Source organism: Hylaeus volcanicus, chromosome 9 (genome assembly GCF_026283585.1).
Source record: "Hylaeus volcanicus isolate JK05 chromosome 9, UHH_iyHylVolc1.0_haploid, whole genome shotgun sequence".
NCBI classification, from domain to species: Eukaryota; Metazoa; Arthropoda; class Insecta; order Hymenoptera; family Colletidae; genus Hylaeus; species Hylaeus volcanicus.
In genome coordinates this window covers 2,034,045-2,050,285 of record NC_071984.1, presented here as the reverse complement: position 1 = coordinate 2,050,285, position 16,241 = coordinate 2,034,045, and the positions used below count along the sequence as shown (strand labels likewise).

Here is a 16,241-nt window from a genome sequence, read left to right as displayed (position 1 = left end):
AACATCAACTCATCGAGGAAGCCTTGGAATCCGAGGAGCCACGAACCCTACCGGGCCTATCTGAAGACCTCGGTGACCTCGGTGAGCTTGGACTAGAAGAGCCAGAAACCTACCGAGCCTATCCGAAACGTCGGTGACCTTGGTGTAACCTTGGTACAAGCTCGACGTAACCTCGGTGTAACCGTGGACTAGAAGAGGTAACCGGAAGAATAATTGTGTTGCAATTTCGTCTGTGATTCGAGCCGCGAGCTCTCGATTATGCTCGAGGTGGTTCGCGAAAGGAGAAGGGGGTGTGCAAAGGCGAAACGGTTTATAGACTTTAAGGTGTTTACGCTGACGAAGAGAGATAATGTAAAATAAGAGATGATAACGATGTAAGCTACTGTATAATTTCGTCCACTGATTATTGTAAATTGTTACGGAACTACTGAGATCTCTATTGTAAAGTGGTCGCGGCTGAAGCTTTAATTCGCTTGACGGTGTTATCTATTGTTTATTGCATACTTTTATCGAGAATTTTTGTTTATTTTGCCCCATTTTCGCGCGGGAACGCCCCGTGTATAGTACGAAAAAAAAAAGAAGAAAAAAGAAAAAAAAAAGAAGAGCTCTTTCTCGCGCTGAAAACGTTGTTATGTATCTCCTCGGTCGTGCTTTAGGTTAACTCGAACGTTTTAATAGTCCTGGCCGACGCTGATAACGGGACGAGCACGACCGAGCAAAGGATTTTGTGATAGAGAAACGTGTACCTGTGATATTTACTGTAGACATAGGAAAACGATACTAGATTTTTAATAAACATGTTTCCTTTGTGAAAATAAATTCCTGTTTGTATAAATTCATTTTACGTTACGTCGTTCACCCAACATATATCCTCTCCATTTCCTCTTCGTTTAATTAACTTCGTTTAATTAACTTCGTTTAATTCACTCGATTAAAAGTAACTGATTCAAAGGGTTCGAGTACTGTCTGAAAATTTTCGTATTTTCTACGATAGTATCATGTATACGTATATTAAACGATAACGCGATTGAAATGACGCAATTTAAAGGGATAATCGCGACGAAAGTTGGCTACCAAGGTCAACGGCTGTTTCCAAAATGGTATGCGGTATTTTTTACGACAGAATTCGGTTGATCGATAAATTCTGGGACCGAAAGTATCGAGGTATACCCACTCTAAAAGTGATACTTTGAAGGATATTAAATTTCTAAGATATTTCACGATTTGACCTTGACTGACCTTGAGATCACAGGCCATTGAACTCGTCCTTGGACATGTACGTCAATGATAGGACACGATTTAACCTGGGAGCAATTTAACCTGCTCGGAACGTGGTCCGAGTACTATTACTTAATATTTTCAACTGAAAATCATTGAATTTTATTGTTAACCTTAATGATAATTAATCAAGATTAACATTGAGTGGATACGAAGATGAAATGTTTCAGATCGAGTAAACGATTATCGAATAATGAAAATGGATAGACAGACACCAAAAAATCATTTATTCTTAATTTCTCTTTTCCCTACTAATTGTTTCGTTAAAGTTCCTTTTTCTTTACGATCTTTTTATTCTTATTCCACGATAAGTATCTACCTTTATTTAGCTATTGTATTATTCATTAGACAAGTCTTCTATTAATAGAGCATTTCCTACAAATAGATTAATATCGAAACTTTGAAAAGGCAATTGGAAACACTTTAAAAATATGAATAACATATTAATTTCTCACGAACGGAACCATTAATCGGATGTAATGAACTACTGCACACTGCGGAGCCATCTTCTAACAGTTTCGTGAAACTACTGAAAGTTGCGCTCTTTTTGTAGGTACCTTACCATAGGAGGTACTTTGTTACCATGCACGAGGTTAGAATATGAATATTATATTACCATTGCATGGCTGTAGGTAATGCAATTACTGCAGGAGTTTCTGCGTTATCGACAGGCTGTTTTTGAATCGAATTCAACTGTGTTCGCAAAGTATTTTAGGGGAGCATCGTTCTCAAGATGGCGACTTGGTTATAAAAATAGTAAAACGAAACTCAAACACGAATTTGCCCACTTACATTTCCATTAGTAATAAATAGACGATTATTCAGGTTGAATGGACGAATCGAAGCATAAATAATCCACGAAAATCATTCGAAAGTTGTTTATGATGAATGCACACCTTTAGGGAATTTGCAGTTTGGTGTCAGTGGCGCCATTGGTGGAATAATTGCCCAAGTTCTTCATTTTTCCTAAATGCGTAATTAATACAATTCTTTGCTTTAGAATACTACAATTTATTATTTTAATATATTAATTAAGGATTCATCTGCTTTTACATGTGCATTTGAGTCTACAAGTTTAGATCGTTGTTCTAAGGTCACTATTTACAATTTACGTAAATGTATTTTAACCGAAGGTAGCTTCAATTTGAATGAAACAATAACAGTATAAAATAATAAAATGGTAAAGGAATGTGTAAATATTCCTAATCTATCATTTTCAACGATATTTGATTTTTTTTATTTGATTTCGTAGTGGCGCCATCGGTGGCGAAACGCCCAAGCTTGAAGTAAAAATAATTCTCACTAGCTGGATGGTTCAACATCTACCTTTTAATAAATTATTTTTAATTTGCCATAAATGCATTATGAGTACGATTCTTAGCTTCGTAATGCTACAATATCTATGTTATAATAAATTTATCGTTTGTGCGAATAGTTACTTAATTTAACAATAATTATCGAGCCCTGTGGTGGACGCACTCATCATCGTCGATAAGAAGATTTATGAAGACCGTCGATAAAGAAGAACTAACTGTTAACTCGATGATACTCGATGTTATTCATTTGATTGTCTTTTGTGAAACACAATTTAATGTTGTTTGCCTTTCAAATATTTTAACGCACTTTCTCCATTAAGCATTATCATCCATTAAGCAAGAGAGATCGTTTAAAATAAACAGACCTAACCCAGACCTAACCCAGACCTAACCCAGTGGTGGACGCACTCATCATCGTCGATAAGAAGATTTATGAAGACCGTCGATAAAGAAGAACTAACTGTTAACTCGATGATACTCGATGTTATTCATTTGATTGTCTTTTGTGAAACACAATTTAATGTTGTTTGCCTTTCAAATATTTTAACGCACTTTCTCCATTAAGCATTATCTTCCATTAAGCAAGAGAGATCGTTTAAAATAAATTGTTATTCGATCAAAACTTTTATTTAGTCTACATTAAAATATAATATGGGTAAACCTTACTCATACCCCTTTAATAAGTGTCGCCATCTAGCGACGATAGTGAGAACTAGTTTCATCACAAGCTTGGACGTTTCGCCACCGATGGCGCCACCGGTACTAAACCCTTAATAATATTAATACCACTGTTTATTTGCTATATTATTCATTAAAACGTCACAATTTAAATAATTTAGCTTGTCTCAGGCCCAGAATAAATAATCTTAGGGCGTACACTCCCCGATAAGAGTCCCTCTGTTTAATTTTTGAGTCTAGCCGAATTGCAAGCAGTGCCGGTCCTAGCATTATTGGCGCCCCGGGCAAGTTTATCGGGCGGGTTTATCGTTAAAATTTGTGAGAAAAAAGGACAAGGTAACGATATCAAACGGTGAATCTCTAGTTAGATTGTAAAAATTGTTAAACTACGTAGCACGAGAAATCATCGGTATATTCGCGTATTAGGGACACCTGGCTACGGCGCCCCCTACAAATCCAAGACCCTGGACAATCGACCGATCACTCGACCGCAAGTATCGCGGTAGAAACGTTCAAGGACTCCCAGAAGAGCGGAGTTTCTCGTCTGTAAAACAAGCAAAACTCTATGGTTCTCGGTATCCAAGCGTTCCTGATCTGGCGCGCCAACTGTCGGCGAGAATCGCGACTAGTTTTTCAGGCGAATCGATATTCTGCTCAAATATTGACTTCGCGATTGTGAGTGGTGTCGCAAGCCGAGTCGTGCAGTACGGTGCAGTAGACGGCGATGCTCTTTTAAAAACCGCGTCCCCGAAGAGTGATACACAAAGTGCTGTTAGGCGAGGCGACAATCGGAGTATCCTGGAGACAAGGACCAAGGAAAATGCTGTTGGCGGCTGTGCTTTTAGGATTGACCCTAGGTCTCTCCCACGCGAGCATCCCAGCCCTCGAGTCGACTCCGAGTTCCTTCAACAATCATGGAGGTGATTTCATTTCTCTTTTCCGATGGCCTACATTTACCCGAACCGCCTCCGAACCCTCTCCTTCAATGAAAAATCGTCCGTAACGTTTCCATTAATTCACTTCCGTCGAATCGCGGCCGATTCGACGGTATATCGCGCGGCGGATGACTCGCAGGTGCGATTGTTCTTTGGCGAGCACCTGCAGTCACCCAAACTGTTATGGCGAATTCATTGACTGGTCCCGATAGGTCCTCCGATACCGTATTCGCACCTGATTCGGTCGATGCGGCCCGAAACACGGGAAAAATAATTACGACCACGTACGTGACGCTTAATATGCTCAGTTATGTCAGAATTAATCACGTTTTTATTGATAACGAGGTAGATAAACGTCAAATCGGAATTAATTACGAGAAAACAGTTCCGACTGGAATCGCACTGTTGAAATAACGCCGCGTAACGATTTCTTTCCGTTTATTACTTATTACTCGAGCGTCCTGTGTATCTATACGAGATGCAGTAATATTTTGACACGGTTCGTCGAATATTTTCAGAAAAATTGATTAAAGAGATCTGCATAATTCGAACTATTCTTAGTTTCTTTACATTCGATTTTATTGTATTTTTTATCGCAATAAAAATAGTTCGAACCAGATCGAGTACTCTGTAGTATTTCGTAATTTGTATCGGATGCTTAATTACCATTTAACGATACATCCTTAGAAACTTAAATTAATTTTTGTTACTTAATTATAGTTAATTAATTACTTAAAGAAATTTAAAAATTTATCTACTCATGATTATTATTATTAAGCTTGTAAATGTCTAAAGATTCTACGAATAATTTAAAAGACTCTCGATTCAACTATTCCTTTCCTCGATTTTTGCATGTTCGATACATGTTTTATACATGTTCGTCCTGTTTTTAGATGGATTCAACCCAACCCTTTGAACTCCGACATACATGCTCCAGTGAACGTATCTGCTGTTGCTGTTGACCAGATTACAATTGAAACTCGCAAGAATAAATATCATTTACCCTGAAAACAAATTGTCCCTGCAACTAGTCTTCCATTTACGCTGAACCTTAATTCGATACAGTTCGTTTCTAAAAGAGAAACAAATACAATGCAAACAGGAAGGAAGTCACCTTGAAAGAACCAATATGAACACGAATAAACCAAAGAAAATTAGCCACAAATATACACAAAACTTAAAATCTTGTTTGTATCCCACGTACTTACAAATATTGCCCGTTTTCAGTTCCACGATTGGATTTGGATAGTCTGGAAAGCGGATACCACGGTTTGGTGAAGGAAAACGAGACTCTGGTCGAGGTAACGCCGCAGATTCGTGCTTTGGGTGCCAAGGTATGCTCCTTCCGCATCGCAAACAAACATCACGGCGAGGCACCGTTCGAAATTGTCCTGAAAGAGAAAGGAATGGCGGAGCTGAGAGCTCTACGAGTCCTGAACTGCGAGAAAAGGCGCAACTACAAGTTCGACGTCCAAGCTGTTGGCTGCAATGGCGCGTTTTCAGAAAAGTACGAATCATGTAACGTAAACTGCTCAACTTGCTATAGTTTCGATACTAAATCGTCCTTTGAATTTCATTCCAGCGCCACGGTGCACATCACAGTAGTGGACGTGAACGAGTATGCTCCACAATTCCTTCAGCCAGCCTACGTCAGCACAGTGGACGAAGGCAGACTCTACGAAGAAGTGGTACGCGTGGAAGCCTCCGACAGGGACTGCACTCCGAAATTCGGAGACGTGTGTAAATACGAGATCCTGACTGCGGATCAGCCCTTCATCATCGACAACGAGGGAGCCATACGCAACACAGAACCCTTAGACTACGAACGTTCCCATAACTACATCCTTAGCGTGGTCGCGTACGACTGTGGCATGAAGCAATCAGCTCCAGCCATGGTGACCGTCAAGGTAAACCGTGTCTGCGCTCCAGGATGGCGAGGGATCCCAGAAAGGGTAGACTACGCCGCTGGAGTATCCTCTCAACCGTTGCTCCCCTCTGCAAAGCTAGACCTCTGCGACGCCCCATGTATACTGCGCAACGTCAGAGCTACTCTAACCCTCGCCACGGATCATATAGGCAAGGGCTGCGACCGTGACACCTACGGCGTCCACAGCCAACGCAAACTATGCGGCGCATCTCGCGAGAGCGTCGATTTACTACCCACCCCTGGACCCACCACTTCCTGGACTGCCTCTCTGTCCAGGGACGAGGGCAGGGAAGCTGACGAAATATTCGAATTCGACGGGGTCGACTCGGCCGCCATTATACCTAGCGACGTTCTGGAGCACACCTTGGCTCAGAAATTCACGATTGGAGTGTGGGTGAAGCACAGACCCCGCCCTAGACAGGATCCACACCTCAAGGAACATATCCTGTGCGCTGCAGACGATCACAGTAAGCTTCCTCGTTCCAGTTCCTCGTTCAAGTTCCTCGTCGCAACCTTTTTTTCTTGTGTATTTGCCGGAAGCGTTATACTAAAGATCCGTTTAAATTTCAGAGATGAACAGACATCACTACGCCCTGTTCATCAGGAACTGCAGGTTGATCCTGCTGCTCAGACGAGACTTCTCCGAAGGCGACCCGAACATCTTCAGACCCGCTGAGTGGCGTTGGAAGCTGGTCCAAGCCTGCGACGACAAGTGGCATCACTACGCCGTCCAGGTCGACTTCCCTCATGTAACCTTGTACGTCGACGGAGAAGAGTGGCACACGGACGAGAAGAATCCAGAGGTGATCGACGACTGGCCCCTGCACCCCGCGAAAGGCGTCAATACGACCCTAGTCGTCGGTGCCTGCTGGCAGGGCTCCGACAACAAAACGAAACACCACTTCCGCGGGTATCTGGCTGGACTCTCGGTTCTGGTTGGAAGAAACGAAAAGCCAGACGTGCTGTCCTGCCTGCGTCGTTGCCAGGAGGGCATCCGTGTCCCGTCGATGGACCTGCTTCAGCCAGGAACTCAATTACTCACCAACTCAGACCTGACGGAGGTCCGAATCGACGGGGACAACCGCACCAACGTGGAGACGCTGATCCGTCGCATCGGGTACTCCAACTCCAGACGATTCCCTACGCCAGGTCGGCGTAATTTCCGTCTGGAAACGACCATCGTCTGCGAGGGCAGCGAGAACAATCCTCTTCCTGTCCCTACGGTTCAATCGTACGTCACTGTCCTGCCTCCACCGCGACCTGGAATAACCGTTAACGGCACAGGCTACGTGGCCAGGGAGTACGCAGACTTCCGTCTAGGTGTCAGGGTATTCCCTGACGCCCGTGTCACCGCTGGCTCCGCCGCCAGGCTGGATGCCTGTGCCGTCAGCGTCTATCCAAGCCTGAACCCCGATCACGAGAGCCTAGGTCTGCCTGGAGACGCCCTACGCAGAATCCACTCCATCGCCGCGCGAGTAGACAGAGATGGCGTCGTCCTCTCGGGCGCTGACACGCCGTACAATTACCAGCAGCTGATACGTCTGATCATGTACACCAATCGTAAGCCTGCTTACTACCTGGATCGCGTGTTCAAGCTGACCTGCTCAGAGCTCAGCGGCCGTTTCGCCAGCAACGAGTACGTGCAGACGTTGGCTGTTATTCATCCTAAAGAGAAGACCACAGCTGTTCCTCGTTCCACGCCCGACGAGCCACCTATAGCTAGAATCCTGGAGCCCATACCTGGCCACGCGCAACTCTCTCCTCATCACGCGGAACTCCCCGAGGAATACGCCACCACCATCCTGCGCGAGGGTAACAGGAGCATCGGAGCAGGCGGCAGCCACGCCGTCACCATCGTCGCTGCTGCCTGTATCTGTTTCTTGCTGCTGATGGCGATGGTCGGTGCAGCAAGGGTCAGAGGAGCCGCGAAACGTCGAAGATCCGCTGGAGACGAACTGGCTGCCGAGACTGAGATGGCCTGGGACGACTCTGCACTCGCCATTACCGTCAATCCTATGGAGAGGCTCACCGAACACGATCCTCATCATCCCAGTCAGAGAGAGGAGGACGTCGACGACTCTGGAAGCTCCGACTCCGAAGATGGCTCGTACAGAGACGACGACTTGGACAGCTCGGACTGCGAGAACGACTGCGAGCTGAGCAACGGACAACATCGCAGCCACGACTTGGAATGGGATCACCGCGACGTTTAAATTACTATTCCTCTGCGTTCATCCCTCCCCTTTCTTTGCGTCAGCGGTCGAGCAGAGCGCTAACCTGTTATAGAGAGTAATTTTGCTTTGTTTTTATTACTGCTGATTAGTTGCTCGGATCGTTCCATTTGGAATCTGACGTTCGGAGATTGTTTATTTCCTAATGACACCAAAAATGTTCGATTGGTGCAAACGTAATTATTTCCGCATCGAGCTGATAGTTGGATTTTTCACCGTATTCCTATCTAAAGGCGAGAGGTCGTGTTGTATCCGTCCCCATTAATGAAATTTGTATCGTTGACGCCAGCTATTGTTATGGTTAGCGCTCTGCTTCGGAGCCAGTAAAACTTGCAAGAGTGCGGGACGCTTTACCGAATAATTCAACTCTTTGTATCCACTTTACAAAGAGTACTTAAGTTTGCTGGGAATCTCTCCCGTTATTTATGTCACTCATTAGTACTAATTATTATTGTTTTCTTCATTAGTAGTAGTAGTAATAGCAGTAGGACAAAGGGAACTTGTTTTGTATACTCTCGATTATCTTCTCCGCCATTTATTCCACTGTTATACATTTTTCTATCGCTAACCGTATTAGCCGTTACTACTACTTTCGTTTATCGACACGGAGGCCCGATAATTGCATACCGTAACGCCATAATCAAAGGCGATTTACCACGTAACGAAATTTTTAAGCGTATTTCATATTTGATCTCGTAAGTACGTATATTCTGTGTCGTTTTTTTTATTCGAGGAATACGTTTTTGTAATTAGTATTAAAACCAAAAGAATGTTTCTTTACTCTGGATCGGGCCGTGCTATCGTACTTGCCCAATTGTGCGTTTTACTTTTAAGCGAGAAAATCCGTAATAATTTGCACAATGTTCCTTCCTGATTGATCTATGAACAAAAAAAAAAGAAAAAGGAAAAAAGAAAATTGTAGCTTCTAGCGAGGACATTGCCGCGCGTCTTACGATAGTGCTTCACCATTAAAATACGGTATAATAATAATCATATCCGTATACATGTGTGCGCATGCATATAGATTTGTATGCAAAAATCCGTTGCGTATAGAGACTGTATGAAGTACATATATGTGTATGCGCATGAGACACGTGTACTTACATGTACATACAGTGTCCGATCATTATTCTGTGGTGAGATTAGCAGCCTTGAATAGGTGGAGAAACGATTGTTCCAAACAATGCGCAGCGATCGACCTCGGGCTGGTTATATCGTTTGTTATTTTTTTAAACAATTATCGTGCAATCGCTCTTTTCATAGAGAAACTGATTTTTACGTGCCTTTATGCAAGCTAGTATGTTGAATTCTACTCTGTATCTTAATAGCGAAACTCGTCGACTGATTTCTCGTCAGTACATTCGCAAATTAGGCGAACCGCAACTGCTCTACTGTTGTTGTTGTATTTTAAACATTACTGTTATAACGGCATAGGTGTTAAGGAACGGGCGCATAGAGATAGGCGGACATTTGTCCACGATGCTCTTCTACGTTCTACAAACTGTAATGCATCCGTAATTGTAATGTAACGTAACTACGTATTTACGTATCTATGCGTTACCGATTTCAATGAATCTGTATTCCACGCACGGAAACGTGTCTGTGTCGACGAACGTAGAAGATCGTCGTGTAAAATGCCTAGTACGTGCAATGATCCGCAGGGTATTAATTCTGACTAAATGATCTCGTTAACGACTGCGCATTCATACTCGCTACGAAGTAATGAAAGGATCTTATGTATGTATTCATGTATTTAGAGTTATACCGGTCGGATATTTAGTACTGAAAGTTTGTGTACGGATATCTATATTCATAGAAACTATATGAACAATTTATTTTTCCAATGAGCATATCATATCATTTTTATAAGAGATTTGTCGAATGTTTGAAAAGCTACCATAGCCACTCGCTATATCATCGTGTTACTTGCCATAATCGCTACTTATTTCACGCTCTTTCTTCAACGATAGTTTTCTTATAAACCTTCGAGTATACATATTACAATTATACATCTCTTAAGCTCAAATTGAAAAGGAACAAATGTTGAAAATGTCCCTGAACAAACAACAAAAACCTAAGCGTTAAGCCTGCACTGTACGTGTAACTGGAAATGTGAATTTGTAAACGTTTCATTTCGTTACAATGATATCGGTGAACAAACGTCGCCATGTGTTTGTAATCAAGCCTGCGCATATATACCTATGTGTGTAAACTACAAACATTTATTTATAAATGTTCGGTTCGAGTCGATATGGATTTTAATTATGTAAATCTCGGGGATCCTACTCGAAAGGAACGGTTCCAATCTTTCTGTAAGAGCATCCGCTAACGCTATAAAAATTCGTTTGTGAGATTCCTTTTTAATCGCACAAGAGCATCCTTTCTTGAGTCTTTTATATAAGTATAAAATGTAAAAAAATTGCACAAAAGAGACTACCAGCTTTTGGCATGATGTATTCTCCGTCACTTGGTCTAATGAGTCACTCGAGACAAAAGGAAACCTCTAAAAAAAGAGAATAACAACACCATCGCAACCTAACTAGGTGTACACACTTGCTCTAAAGATGTACTTAATTATATAATTACGAAGGAAAGGAACTACACAAGAACAAAAACCAACTAGATTATACTATTATAATATATATTATATATAAAAAAATATATATATATATATCTAAGCTGTTTGCAAATGATGATTATAAAATGGAAAGAAACAGAGGGGAAGGTATGAATTTGTAATGTAACTATTGTATTTTGTAGGCAGCTAGCGTATACATATGCACATGTATAAGTGTATGTATGTTTACGTTTATAAATACTATTATACTATTATATTTACACGTACCGTTCGCCTAAGATAGTCAGCAGAATGTTTCAGATAAATCCAAGTTTAGAAGAAAGAAAACCAATCCTATGGTGACGGTGTGAGAAACGAAGTAACTACCAACCAGTTAGGCTGTAAGCGAACAACTACAAGCCAACAAAATTCCCTCCCATCGCAGATTGATTGTGTGTTAACTAATAAGATTAAGTAACGTTATGTAGTAGAATTAAGGGATTTAATTAATAATACTATCTGTACGCTGGACTAGTTCCAGGAGATGAAGTATATGGCTGAGGATTACCTTCAGTATAACAGGACACACTACTGGGCGCACAGAAACGTAAAAATTACATTGTTAATTCAGCAATTGAAGCTCGTTCGACAAGAGAAATATTAGCAATAGACTGTAAACACAGAATATACACTCTCACATACACACAGACATATGCGGCCATGTATACACGCTGCACAGGCTAGGAAAGTGAAATACTATCTGTAACGACATATTATAAATAATTATTAAGACGTCAACTGTATTTGTTTAATAAAGATGTACATTCGAAAATTGCGCCTCTGGGGGACAAGTTGGAATCATTCCGAACGCTTTACAATAATTATACTCTTAATTAGGCTCACGTATTACACATTACACCATTCTTTGATTAAATTTACCTGTTATGTCAAACCTGAACAAACGGACAGTATTTTACAAAATAAGATATTAACTCGAACAGAACGCCCTGACGAAGGTGACAAATACCATTAAATAGATCCCAAACGTAAAGCGAACATATATTTTAAACAATTTTGGTCTATTCTCCATCTTCCTTTACTTTTACAATAAATAATCAAAATAGTGTTCTCTTTCCATATCAAATAAGTGTCCCGTTACGAAATGTCGCGTCGAATATTTCGTAATTTGTTTCTATAGTATAGTTACTGCGAGCAGCAGCTTCTGTCTCGATATCAGCAAACTATAATCGTCGTCTGCTCTCCGCTGTGAGGTGAAAACAATTTTATATTCTCCGCGCTCCAATGCAACAGCGCGCTTTGACAAACAACACTCCACACGTAAGGAATAAAGAATTCTTCTGGCTGTTCTTCTTCCACGTACTTGAACTTCAATTCTGGAAACTTCTGTGCAAGAAATAATTATGCGATAGAGAAAACGAACGACGAAGAATAGAGAGAAACATGTACATGCCATACCCTTAATCGATCGCGTGGCCATTCACTGGTGCCTTGCTGTATCGTGGTTAATACTTGGCTGACGCCGAGCTGCGACTGATCCTTTTGCTCCAATTTGTAAGAAAAGAAGTTTATGACCTAAAAAAAATTTCTTTTGCTACCATCCACGTCTACAAAGTATCGAAGGTGTTATAATTGTTCGCTATGCTTACAGAATCTATGTTTTGCACGATATCTTGAAACGCTGAATGCGTTCTGAACGGTTGAAAAATGTCTTTCTTATACAAAAGTGTATATATTAAATTTGGATTATGCGCGAGCCTATAAGTCAAACAGCTATTTATGATTTCTAACACCATCCGCAGAACTTCTTCGAGAATCGTCAGATCTTGAATCTGTAACATAATCGTGTACGTTAAATCACTTTAATAATTTTAATTAGAGCAAACCGTTACCTTGGTATCTTACCAAGTCTGTGTTTGCGGTGGTTCCATTCACTGTAATAGATGTACTGTCAGAAGGAACCGAGGGCTGCGCCCGTATCTTCGTTTCCAATCTGACATGCTTCTTCGCGAGCGTTTCGAATAAACTTAACAATCTTTGGCTAACGTAAGGATGCAAGGACGTGAATTGCGCAGACATGTTCGCTAACGCTGCCAAACAATTCGTGTGTAGATACTTGTCCTGCGGAGTACACGAAATACTTTATCGTGGTATATATTTAACGATTGTTTACAGGTGTACGCGTCTTTACCCTCATTTTGAACATGTTATACTGTATCGTCCTGATGACGACAAGGATCAGCAGCCCGCCTAAGGATATTTCACTTATGGATCTCTCCGTGTACCAACTGACACCTTTGAGCATCTGAAAATTCAACATTTATATGAAATTCGATACAAAATTCTTGTACACAAATGACATTAATTAATGCGCGTAAACCTACTTACGATTTCATGTATTCTCTTGTTAAACGTTTCATCTTCGCTCAGAATTAAAAGAATGATGAGGGACATGTAAATGTGATGAGACGTGTTGTTTGGAGCGTGATACAATATTTGCAATATGGGCGTTACCTACACGTAAGTTATTAAGCTATAATAACTATCACCTAAAATTGTTTTATTAATAAATTAATCAATTCTATTCACCAATAGTTGTATATCTGGGCTTCGCATGATGTCTTGCTTCACGCTCGAATTTCTATGCAGTAACATATACAACAACAACGTGACTTCGTCCGTGTTTGGTATTTTACATACAGTATTGTACAATTTATTCAAATTAAACCTAAATGCGTTTTTCGCTTGCGTTGAATTACAGTCTTCTAAAGGAATACGCATACATTTTAATCAATTTATTTGTAGCAGAGATTTACTTATTCATTTCATTTCACAGGAATGATCTATCCTAACAGCTACTAACCTTCCATGCCCACAAATGAAAAAAGTGCATTTCTGTATGGGTTCTGCGTAGCGGTGCAATGGTTCGTTAGAACCAATAGCAACAACAGAGACTGACTAGCAAGAGGAGTCTCCGTATCTCGCTTTCTTTCTTCCTCTTCGGAAATGCCATTACTCGTTACTTGAACGTTCTTTAAACTGCTACCCATACCCATCGTTATCACGTTCCACAATCCAGCTGGGAAAGCATTGTTTATCAATACAAAAATACATACATACATCTATGAAAGTATTTCCTTTCGAAACATACCAGCTATACTGAAAACAATGCTCCCTCCTGCCTGCTGCGTGAGCAACCCAGGCGGAGCGTGTTCCTGTTGCACAAAATTGTGCAGTAACGTGCACACCACCGCTGGTGCGCGTTCACTGGAATGCGAATGCATGGCTATTCTGTAAATGCTGCTGTATTCTGCCGCGGTTTGCGAAAACAATTGCACAGAGAGCAAAACCAGCAAACAGTTTATCGCTTCCAGGTGAACGACGTACGTAAATTCACTGTTAAAAGAAAATCGTGACATGAAATATTTCTTTTAGAAATGGTAGCTTTTGTTCAAATTTCGGAATAGAATTTACCACAATGGAACATCCGTTATGATGTTCGTTAACGCCTCGAAGAACTCCTCTAATCTGTACGACGAGTTCGATTGCGATAGTACGGGTAGCTCGGGCGCTTCAATATGTTTCACCATTTCTTCTTCCCCAACTGTTTCGATTAGATATTTTAATATACATCTTACAGCGAACAGTGCATTGTAAGTTTGCCAAGCCGATATAATTCTGTGAATAAAGTAAAGGTAACTATAGTTGTCTAAATCCAGTAATATTTTTATGTTTAATTTGTACTTTAGCTTTAGAATAAAATTGCTTCAATGAAAGTATACCATACTTCTGATTTTGCACGGATGCAAGTAAGTTGCTAGTGCGAGTAAGAACAACTTGTATCAAAGCTCCAAGATTCCCAGTGGTTAGATTATTGGCGAGCAATTGCTGGCACAAGGAATCCAACCGGGAGTCTAGCTCTATTTGATCATTCCTGGTAACGGGTGGTCTTACATTGTAGGAAAGGAAAGTGTCCCAAAAAGGATCATTAGGAAGAATGCCTTTCTTCCCACAGAATCTCTCCAGATAAATATTCTTGGACAGATCATCGTACCGACTTGGCGTTGCACCCATTGCCTTCCCTTAAGCTTCTGAGTTAACATTATAAATAATTTCATTAGGATACATTATGAATACTTAATAAATTATATTTGTGTACAATAGATTTGACTAAAACTCAAATATATGATAAGTTTAAAAGAAACGAGGGGTTCAAACAGATAAATATGTTATACATACTTTGACAATCTACTGTCATAGAAGCTTGTTACTGCTTGTTACTTTAAAAACATTCACCAAAACTTGGCGAGTGTGGGCTTCACTAATAGATTTCTCAGCGTCTTTCGTGGCGAAATTGTGTTGAAAATATTCTTATGATAAATTCGCGGATAATATGAACACTACAAGAGGCTCGAAGAAATATAACCCCTTCATGTGTCAACCGAGCACTTTACTACATATACATGTCAAATACGAAAGCGCCATCTTTAAAGCTCATTAAACGTATACGTGAAATTATTTCCACTGATTCTAATTAATGAATACGCTTATTGCTATCTTTCGGAAGCTAAAAATAAAGGATGCGAAATGCATGCTTGCTCCTGACACATGGACACAAGTTTCATATCATTAAGATGACGTATCAATGTAATCGCAGAGTACTCTTACAGAGGCGACACTCCGCCGTTTTTTATGGTATATATAGTATAGTTCAGAGGATTACCACCAGTCGTCAAAATACTTCTCAATGCAGCCGCTAGATGGCGCTGTTAGCTAAAGTAAAAATAATTATAAATAATTATTCACAGAAAACATAAATTTGACGTATTATATAATATATTCCAGCTGTATAACGCAAGGAATCATATTACTTATGCATTTATCGCAAATAAAAAATAATTTATTAAAAGTTACACGTGGCTCCATCTAATGGTAACAGTAGGAACCTATTTTCACTACAAACTTGGGCATTTCGCCACCGATGTCGCCACTGGTACCATAACTAATATCAACATATTTCAGTGGTAGATAATAGAATTATTATCACTCCAATATTATTTTATGGTATATATAGTATAGTTCAGAGGATTACCACCAGTCGTCAAAATACTTCTCAATGCAGCCGCTAGATGGCGCTGTTAGCTAAAGTAAAAATAATTATAAATAATTATTCACAGAAAACATAAATTTGACGTATTATATAAGATATTCCAGCTGTATAACGCAAGGAATCATATTACTTATGCATTTATCGCAAATAAAAAATAATTTATTAAAAGTTACACGTGGCTCCATCTAATG

General features: G+C 40.5%; 2 protein-coding genes across 3 annotated transcripts; one reads left to right on the top strand and one right to left on the bottom strand.

The window, feature by feature from the left end:
* Nucleotides 1–3,914: 3,914 nt before the first annotated feature.
* LOC128881773 (calsyntenin-1) lies at nt 3,915–11,754 on the top strand. Its single transcript, XM_054133080.1, has 4 exons — nt 3,915–4,192; nt 5,435–5,714; nt 5,790–6,601; nt 6,705–11,754. Exons 1-4 carry the CDS (start codon nt 4,093–4,095, stop codon nt 8,345–8,347), a joined length of 2,835 nt encoding a protein of 944 aa, XP_053989055.1. The 5' UTR covers nt 3,915–4,092; the 3' UTR covers nt 8,348–11,754.
* LOC128881774 (dymeclin) lies at nt 11,703–15,598 on the bottom strand. Of its 2 annotated transcripts, none has more exons than XM_054133082.1 (12): nt 15,180–15,598; nt 14,728–15,031; nt 14,415–14,618; nt 14,092–14,336; nt 13,804–14,019; nt 13,530–13,705; nt 13,329–13,454; nt 13,132–13,245; nt 12,846–13,061; nt 12,590–12,772; nt 12,399–12,515; nt 11,703–12,323 (listed from the first exon to the last, which is right to left on the bottom strand). In XM_054133082.1, the coding sequence occupies exons 2-12, from the start codon at nt 15,012–15,014 to the stop codon at nt 12,156–12,158; spliced, it is 2,052 nt and encodes a 683-aa protein (XP_053989057.1). In that variant the 5' UTR covers nt 15,015–15,031; nt 15,180–15,598; the 3' UTR covers nt 11,703–12,155. The 2 variants fall into 2 exon arrangements, with proteins under 2 accessions (XP_053989057.1, XP_053989056.1); XM_054133081.1 differs by having other exon boundaries at nt 11,703–12,326; nt 15,180–15,597.
* Nucleotides 15,599–16,241: the final 643 nt, after the last annotated feature.